Genomic DNA, 15,316 nt, shown 5'->3' with positions numbered 1-15,316 from the left:
CGACATACAAGTGCATACATTTGAGGTTTTTCGTAGAAATAGTGTATAGGGAAATCAAGGCATAGAAAACCATTAAAAAAATTATTTGAAATATGTATAATGTTTTTCTCGGTTTCTAGAGACAGATCATTGGCAAGAACTCTAACACGTGTTTTATATTTTCGACTAAGTATTAACAAAATAAGTTTCACTACACTCAGTGAACCTGCCTCATTATTATCATTTTGATGTGTTTTTTTATTGTTGCTGAATCTGCCCAATCCTTAATTATTGTAAACTGCAATATTATATTATAAAAACCTAATAGTAAAAATAATTTTAAGATATAATTATTAGAAATAATTAGGTTAATTTTGTACTATTTTCAAAACATATCTTGTTTAGAGCTGCTAATTGAGAGGTATAATTTTAATTACATAATATCCTTTTACTTCCTTCTGTTTTGTNGCGGACGCATCCGACAAGGTTGTCCCTTGATACCATCTTTCATTTCTCCGACTGGCCTTAGCCAATTTTCCATTCTTCATACTCGCCTTTATTTAGTATTAGGAAGATTTGCGATTTTTGTAACTTCCAGTTTAATTTTAATTTCTATTTCTGTTATCTATTACAGTGAATTGAATCCAAATGCGAGAGGCGTTCTAAAAATGTGCTTTTCTCAGTCTTCTAACATCCTTTTACTGAAGTGACTTTTTCACGTTTTTTACTTGATTTTCACTGTATTTTTCTTAACCCACTTTCAGTACTATAAATATAAGTTTGACAAAAAAAAATGAATACATTAAAATCCAGTCCACCCATCCTTAGGATTACTATACAACGTCAAAACATTGTAATCTACATGCAATGGCATAAATGTGGCCTACGTAAATAAATCAGAACAGGAGATACAAACTAAAACGTTTGGGATATTTTTATTAAATTCATCTTTATATTGCTCACTTAAAACGACATAAAACAAAAGTTTTCCTGTATAGACTCAAAAATAAAAATGCAGCTTTCAAACAGTCGTAATGCCATAAAAATCAGGTAAAACTCACAGGAGTTATGAATTTTTACGTGGTTCACTCAACATTGGAGAAGACACCCTGCGCTGCGGCTATTTCATCTCAAAAAACGTATTTTAAGGCTATAGAAGGTGCTTGAAACGATATTTTCATTTTTTTCAAAAGCCACAAGATACGAAAAAAATCAATTGTGTCCGAGGGACGTTTTTGTGTTTAGACTGGGTCATAATGGAAAACCAGCTTCGAGAAAGACCTCCATCATTAATTGTCACTGAACATTGGATAAGCCAAATTGCCCGATTATTCGAACCAAAGGATTTGCGTTGATTGCTACGGACAAAAATGAATCTTTTCCCGAAAAATCGATCGTGAACGACAATCGGGGTCATCAGTTTGTGGTTAAATTTCGACAATAGGAGACATACCAAAGCCAATTTCCTTAAAACTTGGCAAAGCCATGCAACCACTTGGGGACAAAATCTGCCTTGGACAAAATAATAATGAAGGTGGAATAAAATAAACGGAAACTGACTGATGAAGTGAAGTGAAATGGGAGAATAGCATTGATTATTTGCCCACTTCTATAGAAATCAACTATTTAATTATTTGTAAATATATATACTAGGTAGTAATATAGTAAATAGTAAATATATATTAAATATTATATATAATTAGTAGTAAGTTGATAATAAAACAAATATTTGTAATTAATATATTACGTCTGATCGACATTCATAAATATTTTAAATACAATAATGCATAATAACTTCTAGATGTGCACTAGTACAAGACAAAAAAAATAAATAAATATAAATTTGGTCTAAAGCATGCAATTCCATGCCAAATAGAAAGGACAATTTTTATTCAAGCCGTCTGGGTAAAAGTATAACAGTCTGATCGGATTTAATATTTGAGTCTGGCAGGAAACCGTAATAAATAACAGTGAAAGGAAAAACCAGGATGAAAAACGGAACAGGTAGCCGACCGTCTGTCTGTCCGTGGGGTCCGTACTATTTAACTGTGATTTATTGTCGGGAAAACCCTTTAAAAAATACTTTCTATTTTTGTTTTATGTTTATACTAGGTACTCAAAGGGATATTAACGCTTTTGTACTATTTTTAAAATTTCCGGGGTTAGAGTTAACATTTCCTATTTTCTTTATATAACGTCTTATAATGTTTCAAGAATTAATTAAGAAAACTATTTAAACTAGCTTCTAGCCTTCTAGGGCTTATTGGCAAACCCGGACAAGAGCAGCTAATATTTTTCGACCTAGTTACCAAAAATAGTTATCATTAAAATCTTTGATCCCACATCCTCTTAATTGTTTAATTCAGTTTTCAAGAGGTCTAAATTTTAACTAAGAAGGGAGGCTAATTTTAGTGACTTTTTATTCTAATATGAACGGTCGAAAAATATTTACCAAGTGTCCAATTGTTAAACGATAAAATTAAATTGCACATATTTTAAATAATTGAAATCCAATTTTTATCATTTTATAAGCATTCTCTTGTTTTCCCTATACACTAATTCAACAAAAACTCCTCAAAACATGCATTTTTATAGAGAACACCGTATATTGGTCTCGGCTGATCCAGCACAAAAATTACTTTTTATGCAGTAAAAATTTATGTTCAAGGGCTTTTAAAACGATTTTTTTTAAACAAGACACGAAAATAAACAATCTACGGGCGAGAAAATTGGTATTTTGTGACCAAGGAACATAACAAATTAGGTTAAAATATACTCAAAGACCAAAAATCGGACACTCGATTTTATTGTTTATGTCAAACTATCTGCATTTTTATAAAATATTATATTAATAGCAACTTAACTTATTTTATAGTAAACCAGATTAAACGAAATCAGAAATTCATGAGTTTTAATCAAAATTATTTAATTATGATGGTTTGAAAGAAAATTCACTAAAACACCAGAAAATCATTTAATTAAATTTTAGCCAATCACTAATTTTCCGGTGTTTGGTGAATTTTCTCTCAAACCATCGTAATTAATTTTTTTTTTATTTTGTACATTCATTTGAATTCTTAAATGACATAACAAGTATAAGACTTAGAATTTTTTAGCGGTCTTAATCTTATAACTTACTTGTTACATAGCAACGAAAAGTGGGATAAAGTGTTTTGGTGAATTTTCTTTCAAATCATCGCGATTAAATAATTTCTAGTTAGGTTTGTAGTTGTTTGTGTTATTTAATAACTTATAAAAGTGTAAAGGACAGTCAGTTAAGTCTTAATCGTATAAACTTTCATTTTATAGCAGCGAAAAGTGGGTTGTCAAAAATTGTAAAAATCAAATTTATTCATGAAACAAATCACTGCAGAAAAATATGCTATGTTAAAAGGCTCAGAAAATCATATTCATAGGCCATTTTATCCACCACTCAATTTTGGAATCAATTCACTGCAATCACCGATATATGTCCGTCTGTAAAATATAACATATTCCAGGGTCAGAAATTAAAAATAAGCGTGAAGACACAGAAATCACCAATTTTCTTAATACTAAATAAAGGCGAGTGTTAACAATAGAAAATTTGATATGGCCGTTTGAAAGCTGCATTTTAATTTTTGAGTCTATATGAAAACTTTTGTTTTATGTCGTTTTAAGTGAGCAATGTAAAGATGAATTTAATAAAAAATTTCACAAACGTTTTAGTTTGTATCTCCTGTTCTGATTTATTTACGTAGGCCACATTTATGCCATTGCATGTAGATTACAATGTTTTGACGTTGTATAGTAATCGTAAGGATGGGTGGACTCGTTTTGATGTTATCACCATTTTTGTAATTGTTTTATCTGAGAAGCATTATTTATTTAAATTGTATGTTAACTACGAAATTATTCCACATATTCAATTTTTTTGACAAACTTACATTTTATATAGCAGTGAAAGTGGGTTAAGTAAAAAGTAGTGAAAATCAAGTAAAAAGCGTGAAAAAATTACTTCAGGAAAAGGATGTTAGAAGACTGGAAAAAGCACATTTTTGGAACGCCTCTCGTATTTGAATTCAATTCACTGTAATAAATAACAGAAATAGAAATTAAAATTAAACTGGAAGTTACAAAAATCGCAAATCTTCGTAATACTAAATAAAGGCGAGTATGAAGAATGGAAAATTGGCTAAGGCCAGTCGGAGAAATGAAAGATGGTATCAAGGGACAACCTTGTCGGATGCGTCCGCTGAGTATATATAAACGAAGGTGGAGATCACCTCTTCAGTCAGACATCAACCATCATGGATTTCAAATGTTCTGTGTTCTTTTGTGTCGTTCTGTGTTTTGTGGTAGCCCACGCTGCTGAGAAGTACACGACCAAGTACGACAACATCGACCTGGACGAGATCTTGCGGAACCAGAGACTGTACAAAAACTACTTCGACTGTCTCAGAAACCAGGGGAAATGCACACCCGACGGAAAAGAGCTCAAAGGTACCATTAAAAAAAATTCTGTATATTTCATCAATGCGTATTTTTTTATTTTAACAATTGTTTGTATTTATAGAGGCTCTGCCTGATGCGTTGGCCAATGGGTGCGCAAAATGCAGTGAAAAACAGAGAAAAGGTTCAGAGAAGGTGATCAAGCACCTCATTGAAAACAAGTCCGAAGATTTCAAAGTTTTGGAAAAACTTTACGACCCGGAAGGCGTGTACAGGAAGAAATACGAAAAGGAGGCCAAAGAGCTCGGAATCAAAGTGTAAATTATTGTATTTTGTAATGTATATTATTAACAGATTGTAAATATATATTACCTAACTGAAACAAAACAATGTATAATTTATTTTTATTTTCACCTTTTTCCTGCGCTCTTTGGGAAGAAATTATGCGAGGTCAACCCCTCTTTAAAGAAAAACCTAACATTTACATCGTACAACATAAATGTACCGAGATCAATTCCCACATGGTTTGATAAAAAAGAAAATATTTCATTGAAGTTAGAGTGAATTACCAGCATATTCAATCTTTGATAATGAGAAATGTCAATATTTAAATATATCCATTAGAATTCTGGAATAATGTGTGTTTGGTTTTTACATGCACTGAACGATATGCCAAAATTGCATAAGTTCAACCAAACCATTCATGTATAAAGTGTGCTTACATAAAAATATTATTTCTGAAGAATTATTTTTATATTTGAACAAAAGTAAACAAACATCAAAATGAAAATAGTATGTGTATCTTCTCTTGTCAGAACGAGTTTGTACGAGAATACTTATGTTACTATTATTAAAATTAATTAATGCATTATAAAAACAAAGTTACACTTAAATATTTTAAGACAAAACAGAAGGAAGTAAAAGGATATTATGTAATTAAAATTATACCTCTCAATTAGCAGCTCTAAACAAGATATGTTTTGAAAATAGTACAAAANGCAGCGAAAAACAGAGAAAAGGTTCAGAGAAGGTGATCAAGCACCTCATTGAAAACAAGTCCGAAGATTTCAAGGTTTTGGAAAAGCTTTACGACCCGGAAGGCGTGTACAGGAAGAAATACGAAAAGGAGGCCAAAGAGCTCGGAATCAAAGTGTAAATTATTGTATTTTGTAATGTATATTATTAACAGATTGTAAATATATATTACCTAACTTAAACAAAACAATGTATAATTTATTTTTATTTTCACCTTTTTTTCTGCGCTTTTGGGGAACGAAGAATACAAATTCAACCTTTTAAAAACCACATTGCACGATATACCAAAATTACACGAGTAAAACCATTTATGTATGAAGAATGCTTACTTAAAATATTACTAAGCTTTTATGCAATCAATGAAATTACGATATACCAGTAGAATAAACCTTATATTTCAGCAAAATGACAATAGTATTTGGATCTTCGTCTGCCAGAACCAGTATGTAGAGAAGAGTCATTATTAAAATTTATTAATGCATTATTAAAAAAACCTACATTACATATGAATATTGTAAGACAAAACAGAAAAGAAAAAGCAAAAAGAAATTATACAATTTAAAATTAAACTTTTCAATTAGCAGCTTTCAGTACGATATGTTTTGTAAATAGGACAAGATTAACTTAATTATTTCTAGTAATTATATCACACAACCATTTTTTCTATGAGATTTTTTATACTGAAATATTGCAGTTTAAAATTATTCACGATTAAGAAGATTCAGCAAAAAAGATATAGAAACATCTTTCAAGCTTATATAATTGCTTAAGAGCGCATAAAATTTACTTTGCTAAGTTCTTAAACTAAAAAAATTGTGAAATTGTGAGATTTGTGTGTTTATGAATTTGGAATAACGTGTTTTACTAGCATTCACTGAAAACCATGACAAAGTTATATAGGTAAAACCAATTATAAATGAAGAATGATTGCATAAAATATTGCTACTTTTATATTGGGACAAACCAGTAAAAATAAATCTTATATTTGATCAAGAGGTATATTTCACGAGTAATATATTTGATCAAAAGATAATGGATTGGATCTTCGTCTACCAGGACCAGTATGTACGAGAAGGATTATGTTATTATTAAGATTTCTTATTGGATTATATTAAAAAAACAATGTTGCATTTGAACATTTTAAGACACAACAAGTAAAGAGCAAAAGAAAATTATTTAATTGAAATTAAACTTCTTAATTAGCAGCTCTATACACGATATTTTTTGGAAATAGAACAGATTACCCTAACTATTTCTAATAATTACATCATGCAATTATTTTTTCTGTGAGGTTTTTTTATACTAAAATATTGCAGTTTATAAAAATTAAGGATTGAGCAGATTCAGAAAAAATAGATAAATAAATATATATAGAAACATCTTTCGAGATTACATAAATTGCATAAAGAACGCGTAAAGTTTACTTTGCTAAGTTTTCAAGCCAAAAAGCTGATGAAACTGTGAGGTTTATGTGCCTATCCTCACTGGTCCAATCTGTCAAACGCGTTTCGGCATTTTTCCAAAATAGTACGAAAATTGTTTGTCTCCTTACGCTATAAAAATGAGTTTATAATGAATTAGGGAGCTGAAAAACATGAAAAAATAGATTATTAATAATCACAATCTGAAAATATGTCGGTAGAAAAAAAACTGGAAACGGCCTAATCTTCTATGAATTTTGAAACTAATAATCGTGTCTCGGTCACAGAAAATTACAAAAATCATGGTAACATTAAACCGAGTCCACCTATCCATAGTGTGAGACATTCTTTCTGATTTTCCGTAAAATTTTTATTGAAGAGTTTTTTTTTTTGCAAATATATGCCCTAATATAAAATTTATTTCTTGTTAATACACAATATTTTAACCTACTCTGTTACGTCCCTCGATCAAAGAAATACCAATTTCATTCTGGAAGAACCAATTTGCTCGCCCGTCGATTGCTTTTTTTCGTATCTTGCGGTTTTTGAAAAAGAGATCGTTTACGCACACTTTAAAACCTAAAAATACGTATTTTTATAGCAAACAAAAAAATCAACCTTTTTTGATGGATTATCCGCGCCTGGATAATTTTTTCCAACGATGTTCGGCAATTCTCTTAAAAATATCTAATTCCTCTGGATTTTATCCAGTATTCTCAGAATCTCGACCGTTTGATAGGTGCATTTTCATATTTGAGTCTGTATAATGTCAATCCTCATTTAATGTCATTACAAATGAGATACATAAAGATGAAATTAACAAAAACCTCCCAAACGTTTTATTTTATATCTACGGTTCTGATTTAATTACAGAGGTCACTTTAGGTCATTTAGGTATATTAGAGCGTTTTGAGTACTTTACAAATCCTATGAATGGGTAGACTTGTTTTAATATTATCACCATTGGGCACTCTCAATACGACACACAAGAATGACACATCTACACAGAAAACAAACACTTCGAGCTCTGAAGATGATCTCAATAAAGATCGAAACGTTGGCACGATAAAGAAAATGTTTTTCTAAAACCTACGTCACACCAGACCGCATCTCACGAACTCCAAATAATCATTGGTTAACTGTCACTAAACACCACACATTATCACCAGTTTGAAATTCTCTTCGACGGAAAAGTGATTATTATTTTCGAAATTGTATGTAAGCTAAGAAATTATTCTATATATGCATTCTTTTGACATACATCGTACATATCGAAAAGTGGGTTAAGTAAAAAATTGTGAAAATCAAATTGGATTCATGGAACAAATCACTTCAGGAAACTATGCTATGTTAAAAGGTTCGGAAAAGCATATTCCTGGGGCATTTGCACCACCACTCGTTTTTGTATTCAATTCGCTGCAACCTAAAATTAAATATGAAGTTAAAGAAATCGTTAATTTTCTTAATACTAAATAAAGCCGATTGTTAAGAGTGGAAAATTGGCTAAGGCCACCCGGAGAAATGAAAGATCGTATCAAGGGACAACCTTGTCGCATGCGTCCGCTGAGTATATATAAACGTAGGTGGAGTTCACCTCTTCAGTCGGACATCAACCATCATGGATTTCAAATGTTCTGTGTTCTTTTGTGTCGTTCTGTGTTTTGTGGAAGCCCACGGTGCTGAGAAGTACACGACCAAGTACGACAACATCGACTTGGACGAGATCTTGCGGAACCAGAGGCTTTACAAAAACTACTTCGACTGTCTCAGAAACCAGGGGAAATGCACGCCCGACGGAAAAGAGCTCAAAGGTACCATTTGAAAAAAAAATCCTGATTATTTTATCACTCTGTATTTTTTTGTTTTAACAATTGTTTGTATTTATAGAAGCTCTGCCGGACGCGTTGGCCACTGGGTGCGCAAAATGCAGCGAAAAACAGAGAAAAGGTTCAGAGAAGGTGATCAAGCACCTCATTGAAAACAAGTCCGAAGATTTCAAAGTTTTGGAAAAACTTTACGACCCGGAAGGTGTGTACAGGAAGAAGTACGAAAAGGAGGCCAAAGAGCTTGGAATCAAACTCTAAATTATTGTTTTTTTTACGTATATCAGCAGATTTTAAATATATTTTATCCTACATAAACAAAACCGTGTACAATTTATTTTTTTCTTTCCCTTTTTCCTTCGCTTTTATGGAAGAAAGAATGAGCAGCATTCAGCAGGATATTCCATCTTTCAGAATGAGAAATGTCAATGTTTAAATGTAGGCAACATTTGAATTTCGGAATAACGAGTGTTTTGTTTTTAATATTCACTGAACAACATACAGAAATTACATAGGTAAAAAATAGAAATTAATCCGTTTATATATGAAGGATGCTTACATAAAATAATACTACTTTTTTTTTACAATCAATTATAGTGGGACAAACCAGAAGAATAAACTGTTGTCTCTGATGAGGGGACGTGGGAGTCCCGAAATATACTATACTAGCAAAAAAACTGGTTGTTTCATTTCCATGTTTTTTAAAAACCTGATCAGCTTAATTAATAACACTGCATCTCTCAGCAAGATTGTTTTGTAAATAGGTCAAGATTAACTGGATTATTTCTCGTAATTATCACATTTTTTCTGTGAGGTTTTTTCTACTAAAATATTGCAGTTTATAATAATTAAGGATTGAGCAGGTTCAGAGAAAGTGTTTATTTTAAAATACAACTAAAAATTATAGTTCTTATAGAAAAACATCTAACTGACATGTAGTACAATACTAAAATTACACAAGTCTGCTAATAAATTAACAAAAAAGAAAATGCACCTTCGATAAACAAGAATATGTTTAAAATTGATGTGAAATAATAAAAATTAATGATGATGAAGTACTCCTAATAAACCTCTGTACTTGTAAGTTCAACCTTAGTTTTATGCATTTATGTTTAGTGGTCAATTGACCAGGTTTCTTTCAATTAATTATTCTTTGTTAGTCTTAGTTTTATGTTCGACTTAGAAATATGATATAATATTTTATAGGGAACCATATATCGATTGCAGTGAATTGAATCCAAAATCGAGTGGCGGATAAAATGCTGCACGAATATGATTTTTAGCGTATGTTTCCATGAATTTAAATCGTTTTTCTCAATTTTTCACTTACCCCACTTTGGGCTGCTGTGTAACATGTAAGTTTGTCAAAAACAAAAAATTATTATGTGGAATAATTTCTTAACTTACAAGTTTCTGTTTTTAGCCTTTGTTGTGTATTTCAAGGCAATTAAATATCAGACGATTTGTATTTTTAACTAGGATAAAAATAAATATAATAAATATAAGCTTGAAAACTGTTAATATATTTAAGGGTTGGCCTTTTTCGTCTCGGCTAAATTTCTCTGGAATATATAAAGTTATCAAAAAAAGAAAAAAAAGGAGAGCCGCAATGGTTTAGACGTTGACACTGCGTTCATCACTGTAAGGTAAATGTCCCGGGTTCGAATCCACCGGCCTTGCCTTCAAATCCGACTTACTTACATGTGGGCTTTTTTCAAAAACACCGGCACCCGAACGTTTATATAAAGTCGAAGTTGAAATACCCTCGTACAAAAAGAATATTTGTTAGTCTAGTTTTAAATTTTTACTGCTTTTTTTACATATTTGTTCAGTACAACTTTTAAATTTTACATGAGAAGTATACTTTTTACCCAATTTTTTAAAGGACGTTTTACACCGAAAACGTTGGTGCAATCGGATTTTGAATCGGGTAAAAAATAACAAAGTTATGGCACAGAATGTGAAAAGAAATATCGTTTTTATTATAATTTTTTGAGATGTCATTTCTTTGTTAATTTTTATAAAAATTCAGTGCTTTGTTTTTAAATAGGTCATTTTCTGTTTGCAACGAATTGTGTACGGGGCACCCGTCAAACTGCAATATCAGTCTTTGGCGTACCAGCAGTGGAACAACTTCAAGCAATGTTGGTAAATCCTCTCGGAGAAAATTCAGGAACTGAGCTCCATTTAAATTGGTTTGATAGAAATATAACATATAGTATAAAAATAATCAACTGATTTCACAGGAGTCCACCCTAAACATTTATGCTATAAACAATTCAGGGGTTTTCCAGTGCCCACGTTCAATTCCACAGATTGAAAATACGACTTGTGGCGAACTTGGATTCATCGGTCCACTGGTAGAATATTTTCTTATAACATTAACCGTATATCATAATCAGTGTTCCAGCAAGATGAGAGCGATATGGTTGTAATATTGTATGGTTTGAGGACATCTCTAATCTAGTTCATTCAAAAATCCAAAATCTTTCCAGTATTTCGAAGGGAGAAGAGTGGATTTTCGAGAACATACAACAAAATGTTTAGTTCTTTATCAAAATGATATGACCGGTTTCTTGATGGCCCCTCAACGGATCCAAATCACCTCATATTAGGTTTTTTCTAGGAGTACAACTCGACTGCAGACAAGCAATTTCGCCATTTTCAATGATAGTATCGTACATATCGTTAAAGATCATGGAGGTTAACAAAAGTTGAATTGTAGATTTAATGCTTTTCATGTTGTCTAAATCCAATAAGACCACTTGTGTAAACAATATCAAAACAATCATTCACAAAGCAGAGAAAAAATTAAGAACCAGTTTATTAAAAATATTTATGAATTTCTTGGGATGATGTTGATGGGTAGCAGGAGTACGCTTTTTTGTTAATGAACGGTTGCATTAAAAAAAAGGCATTCTTCATATTCCGAACATCAAGAATAACAAACAGGAACACAGAGATGTTCGAAACATGTAGAATACCTTTTTTCAAAAATAATCCCATTTATTAAGAAAAAAGTGCTTAACCACTTCTAGCAGACCCATCAACATCATCCAAGAAATTCGTAAAATCGAGGCAACAAAATAGCAAATGAAAATAAAAATAAAAACGACATTAAGATATTTGCTTTCACATTCTGTGCCATAACTTTGCTTTTCCTTGGCCAATTTAAAATCTGACTGCGCTATTGTTTTTGGTATCAAACGTCGTTAAAATCACTCGGTGAAAAAGTACCATCTCATTTAGAATTTCAAAGTTGTACTGGTTCTGTAGTATCCTGACAACAAATATTTTTAAAAAGCAGTAAAAATTTAAGTTGAGGCAAAAAATATTGCACATTTTTGTTTGTTTTATCGATGACGCTATCTGTTCGAGAGAAATTCAGCCGGGTCATCTAAAAATGACACCCTATGTACAGGGTGTCCCACGGAAGATGTCCACCCCCTTCCTCCATTTTGGCCCATTTTTGATGATCTTTTTTTTTCAATTTTCGTACTTCACAATAGGGATATGTAATGTTGACACATTCTTTATGAAATTTATATAAGCTTGCAAGCTGTTTCGATATTTTTCATGCATTTATTTGTTTTTCTGAATCTTCCCAGTTCTTAATTATTATAAACTGCAATATTTTAATAGAAAAAACCTGACAGAAAAAATAATTGTAGGTGATAATTACGAGAAATAATCCAGTTAATCTTGACCTATTTACAAAACAATCTTGCTGAGAGATGCTAATTGAGGAGTTTAATACTCTTTTATTAATTAAGCGTCGGTCACATAAAAAATAATGTGTGACATTTAGTTACCATGATTATTTAGAGATGGTGGATGCGGTCTGGTGTGATGTTGGTTAAAAAAAAAACATTTTTCTACGTTTCAATCTTTTGCGACCATCTTCTGGGCCTGGGATTTATAAACATGTTTAAATTATATAAATACATATAAGATATGAATAAATTTATACAAAATATAAATTGTTTAGGTTTAATCAAAGCCTTCAAAAACTATAGAACTATTCACACCCTTTTTTCCAAAATCGAAGATCCCACCAAAATCTGAGACAAATGAGTCTGATGTAATTTGCCAAATCAATTGTATAAATTGCCCGGCAATATACATCGGAATTATATCCCATTATCTCATAAGAGGGTAAAACAACATATCTATGATTGCAGAAAACCCCCCAAAAAAATTCTACTACTGGCTACCCACCATTTTGAACCCCAACACAACATCGATTTCAACAATCCAAAAATATTAAACATAGACCACAATAAACATAAATGTAACTTTTTAGAACAGACAACTTATCAACAGAGATAAACACAGCATCAATTAGGGAACAGACCCATGTAAATTCAGTCGCAGCTCCCGCAGCAACTCACGAGCTCTAAATAATGAAAAATAATTTTATGATCTAATTACTAGAAATAATTAGGTTGATCTTGTCCTATTTACAACACATAACTTGCTGAGAACATTTGAGGAGATTTATTTATTTATGAGAAGTTGTCATATTTTATGTAATCATACTTCATATGTAAATGGTTTTACCTATATAATTTTGACATGTGGTTCAGGGAATGCTAAAAACAAAACACATGTTATTCCAAAATTCATGTGTTGTCAACATTTAAATATTACATTTCTCATTCTGAAAGATTGTACATCCTGCTGAATTCTGCTCATTCTTTCTTCCACAAAAGCGAAGGAAAAAGGTGAAGGATAAATTGAATGGTTCACTGTTTTGTTTGTGTAGGATAAAATATATTTAAAATCTGCTGATATTTGCGTCAAAAAATACAATAATTTACAGTTTTTGCAGCTCTTTGGCCTCCTTTTCTGTCTTGTTTTCAGTGAGGTACTTGTTTACTCTCTCTGAGACTTTTCTCTGTTTTTCGCTGCATTGTGCGCACTCGTGAACAACTCGTCTGGCAATACGTCTCTAAATACAAACAAATATTTAAAAACAAAACAAAAACCCAGTAATAAAATAAAAATGAATTTTGTATGATGGTACCTTTGAGTTGTTTTCCGTCGTGTCTGCATTTCCTCTCGTTTGTGAGACAGTCGAAGTAGTTTTTGTAAAGCCTCTGGTTCCGCAGGATCTCGTGCATGTCGACGTTGTACATCGTGTTCATCTCAGCACCGTGGCCGACTACAAAGCACAGAACGACACAAAAGGACACAGAACATTTGAAATCCATGATTGTTGATTTCTGACTAAAGAGTTCATCTCCACCATTGTTTTTATATATAAAGCGGACGAATGCGACAAGGTTGTCCCTTGATACGATCTTTCATTTTCCCAAGTGGCCTTAGCCAATTTTTCCATCCTTTACAATCAGCTTTATCTATCTATAGCATTCCCAAGTCACGTGAAACCTTTTAAAAGTCACGTGTAACCCTTTACACATAAGTTGAAACCTTTTCCAAAGCAAATGTAACACTTTTTAACTCAAATGTTATATTTTTTATTCCAATCTAAACCTTCCTAGAAAGGACATCAATATTTTTTATTTTCAAAAATTTTATTAGCTCAAATATACAGCAAACTAACGTAATTTAATTTTTGAAAAACACTACTTTTTATTGAACATTGTTCCTTTTCACAAAAACGAAGGAAAAATTATAAAACAAAAGTTCATTTTTTCTTAGAAAATTATGTAAACTGAGCAGTTTCTATAACTTTGCTATGAATTTATAATTTTTATTAAAAAAAATATGCAGAAACTGGCAGACTCATATGGAAAGGGTTGCATTTTACGCTGTAAAAGTTAAAATACGCTTGGAAATAGTTTAATATTAAGAAAATTAACGATTGTAACTTCATGTTTAATTTTAAGTTTTAACTCTGGATTATGATATGATAATGGTATCGGTGGTTGCAATGAATTGAGTGGCGGGTCATATGCTCTTCTGAGTCTTTTAAAATAGCATAGCTTCCTAAAATAATTTTACTTCATCGAAATACCGGACACTTTACAGAAAGTTAGATGCATATAAACTACACCCAATGCCACGAACCGGGCCTCAAAAATCAAATTCGGAGATATAAAATAAAACGTTTGAGGTGTTTGTGTTGATTTCGTCTTCGCTTATATAACATAAAAACCAAAGGCTGTTCATGTACTCTGAAAATAGAAAAAGGCAGCTTTCCATCGGTCGTAATACCGTGATAAGAAGAGTAATAAGTACATACATTTTTAAAGTTATCACCAGATATCTGAGAAAAACAAAATACAGGCAAAAAATGTCTTTTTTTGGTTTGATATTAAAAATTCGTATTTAAGGACTTTAATGGGTGCTCAAACCAATTTGAATCGCGTTTTCAAAAAATATTTTGGACTATTTACTGGAAGCGTCTTTTGGGTTTTATAACTTTTTATATATATAGTCCCGCTTAATATAATCTTGTTTATTATTTTATCCATCTAGGTAAAAAACAAATCGACTTACATAAAATTCTTCATACACAACATAGGAAGAAAATCATATTTTAAAATGGTTTTGTAAATTATTTAATTTTTTTGTATGCTAGGGTCCACATCCTAGAATAAATTTGCCCCTGGCTGATCCAGTCCAATTTTAGTCTCAATGCCTAAAACGATCTCGAATCAT

General features: G+C 31.4%; 3 protein-coding genes across 4 annotated transcripts; 2 read left to right on the top strand and 1 right to left on the bottom strand.

The window, feature by feature from the left end:
- The first annotated feature begins 4,233 nt into the window (after nucleotides 1–4,233).
- On the top strand, nucleotides 4,234–5,626 carry LOC106668581 (ejaculatory bulb-specific protein 3-like). 2 transcript variants are annotated; one of them, XM_024225639.1, is made up of 3 exons: nucleotides 4,234–4,461; nucleotides 4,535–4,573; nucleotides 5,409–5,626. In XM_024225639.1, exons 1-3 carry the CDS (start codon nucleotides 4,269–4,271, stop codon nucleotides 5,564–5,566), a joined length of 390 nt encoding a protein of 129 aa, XP_024081407.1. In that variant the 5' UTR covers nucleotides 4,234–4,268; the 3' UTR covers nucleotides 5,567–5,626. The 2 variants fall into 2 exon arrangements, with proteins under 2 accessions (XP_024081407.1, XP_024081406.1); XM_024225638.1 differs by lacking the exon at nucleotides 5,409–5,626 and having other exon boundaries at nucleotides 4,235–4,461; nucleotides 4,535–4,794.
- Nucleotides 5,627–8,472: 2,846 nt separating this feature from the next.
- On the top strand, nucleotides 8,473–9,012 carry LOC106668653 (ejaculatory bulb-specific protein 3-like). The gene is made up of 2 exons (XM_014397604.1): nucleotides 8,473–8,677; nucleotides 8,754–9,012. Exons 1-2 carry the CDS (start codon nucleotides 8,485–8,487, stop codon nucleotides 8,948–8,950), a joined length of 390 nt encoding a protein of 129 aa, XP_014253090.1. The 5' UTR covers nucleotides 8,473–8,484; the 3' UTR covers nucleotides 8,951–9,012.
- Nucleotides 9,013–13,440: 4,428 nt separating this feature from the next.
- Nucleotides 13,441–14,120, bottom strand: LOC106668594 (ejaculatory bulb-specific protein 3-like). The gene is made up of 2 exons (XM_014397491.2): nucleotides 13,716–14,120; nucleotides 13,441–13,640 (listed from the first exon to the last, which is right to left on the bottom strand). The coding sequence occupies exons 1-2, from the start codon at nucleotides 13,900–13,902 to the stop codon at nucleotides 13,549–13,551; spliced, it is 279 nt and encodes a 92-aa protein (XP_014252977.1). The 5' UTR covers nucleotides 13,903–14,120; the 3' UTR covers nucleotides 13,441–13,548.
- Between the last annotated feature and the right edge of the window lie 1,196 nt (nucleotides 14,121–15,316).

Source organism: Cimex lectularius, unplaced genomic scaffold (genome assembly GCF_000648675.2).
Source record: "Cimex lectularius strain Harlan isolate CLEC.00 unplaced genomic scaffold, Clec_2.1 scaffold111, whole genome shotgun sequence".
NCBI lineage: Eukaryota > Metazoa > Arthropoda > Insecta > Hemiptera > Cimicidae > Cimex > Cimex lectularius.
Note: the sequence above shows the minus strand (reverse complement) of the source record. Positions and strands in the feature narration are given on the sequence as shown.

Coding starts and splice junctions, on each gene's coding strand:
- LOC106668581 (XM_024225639.1), top strand. CDS start 4,269: ATGGATTTCAAATGTTCTGTGTTCTTTTGTGTCGTTCTGTGTTTTGTG. Junction 4,462..4,534: donor CGACGGAAAAGAGCTCAAAG/GTACCATTAAAA, acceptor TTGTATTTATAG/AGGCTCTGCCTGATGCGTTG.
- LOC106668653 (XM_014397604.1), top strand. CDS start 8,485: ATGGATTTCAAATGTTCTGTGTTCTTTTGTGTCGTTCTGTGTTTTGTG. Junction 8,678..8,753: donor CGACGGAAAAGAGCTCAAAG/GTACCATTTGAA, acceptor TTGTATTTATAG/AAGCTCTGCCGGACGCGTTG.
- LOC106668594 (XM_014397491.2), bottom strand. CDS start 13,902: ATGGATTTCAAATGTTCTGTGTCCTTTTGTGTCGTTCTGTGCTTTGTA. Junction 13,641..13,715: donor CGACGGAAAACAACTCAAAG/GTACCATCATAC, acceptor GTTTGTATTTAG/AGACGTATTGCCAGACGAGT.